Below are 1,099 nucleotides of genomic sequence, written 5' to 3'. Positions count from 1 at the left end.
ACATCCTCCCTAATCTCCGAAGTTAGCTTCCCTAACAAATCTGCTAAATCTTCATTGTCATCTGCATGGTACTCGAGTTCATCTTCTGTAACAGCCCAACCCTCTGTAAAGTTAAGCCGTTGCTGCTTGAGCGAAAATTTCAACATTTGAAGTGCCTCCATTAGAACAGGGTGAATTCAATTTTGCCTCTTTGTATCAGTTTCGGCACTGGATGATAAAACGCGCTCAGAAGGAACCGAGGATGCTTGAATGGGTAAGTAATCTAATGCCATCGCGTACAATATTTGATGGGTTTCCTCGCTTATCTGCAAACAAATCAGTGACACAGATTGGAAAATAGTGAGACATTGTACGTACTGCCCAAAACCCTATAATATCCGTGCCACGCAGTGAGACCGTCCCATTTCCATACAACTCAAACTGTTCTTCAACTCCTTGGCCCGACGGCGAAGGAGCGCCCGAAACCTCCAACATATCTTCGAGCCCATATCGTCGCCTCTGTTGCTGTGAGTCCGTACTAGATGTAGGTTGTTGAGCTTGTCCATGAAGACAGTCATGGTATTTTCGCATCTGCAACAAGTATATTAAGGGTACTGTCACCATAACAAACTGAGCGACTTACAGTATTCTTGATAATTATGATGGCCCTGGCAACATAATTAGGCTCCCAGTGTCGTCGAATCCATGACAATCGTATCGAGGGATTGAGAACTGGCCATGTGAAGTTATTAAATAATGTATGAATCTGAACCTTAACTCACACATCGCGATAACGTAGGCAGGCGAATCATCCATTTTCTTGTAGTAAGTTGTCGCCCACTGGATACCGATATCCGTCCATCAGGCCAAGCGGGGGTGATCTCTCCCAAGTTGCTCCCATGCCGTCATGAACATTTCGAAGGTGGTAATTGCGCCTGATAACACGGGAGTGCACTCTTTCGACATGAGTGTCTGTACTTGATGAGGTACCTAAGAGAAAGACTTAGCCTCGAACAGGTATCAATATTAGAGATGTACACCCAGTACGATCTCAAAATCCTGGAGTACAGCCCATTCCATATCAGTAAGTCTAAGTTTCACAAGATCTCTATTGATGGGG

General features: G+C 44.7%; 1 protein-coding gene across 1 annotated transcript; it reads right to left on the bottom strand.

Annotated features, from left to right (window-relative positions):
* Nucleotides 1–176: 176 nt before the first annotated feature.
* On the bottom strand, nucleotides 177–795 carry LACBIDRAFT_298772 (uncharacterized protein; the record flags this gene model as incomplete). Its single annotated transcript, XM_001890683.1, has 4 exons — nucleotides 177–305; nucleotides 358–570; nucleotides 623–711; nucleotides 762–795. The coding sequence occupies 4 exons, from the start codon at nucleotides 793–795 to the stop codon at nucleotides 177–179; spliced, it is 465 nt and encodes a 154-aa protein (XP_001890718.1).
* Between the last annotated feature and the right edge of the window lie 304 nt (nucleotides 796–1,099).

Source organism: Laccaria bicolor, genomic scaffold (assembly GCF_000143565.1).
Source record: "Laccaria bicolor S238N-H82 LACBIscaffold_150 genomic scaffold, whole genome shotgun sequence".
In the NCBI taxonomy this organism is placed as follows: Eukaryota; Fungi; Basidiomycota; class Agaricomycetes; order Agaricales; family Hydnangiaceae; genus Laccaria; species Laccaria bicolor.
Note: the sequence above shows the minus strand (reverse complement) of the source record. Positions and strands in the feature narration are given on the sequence as shown.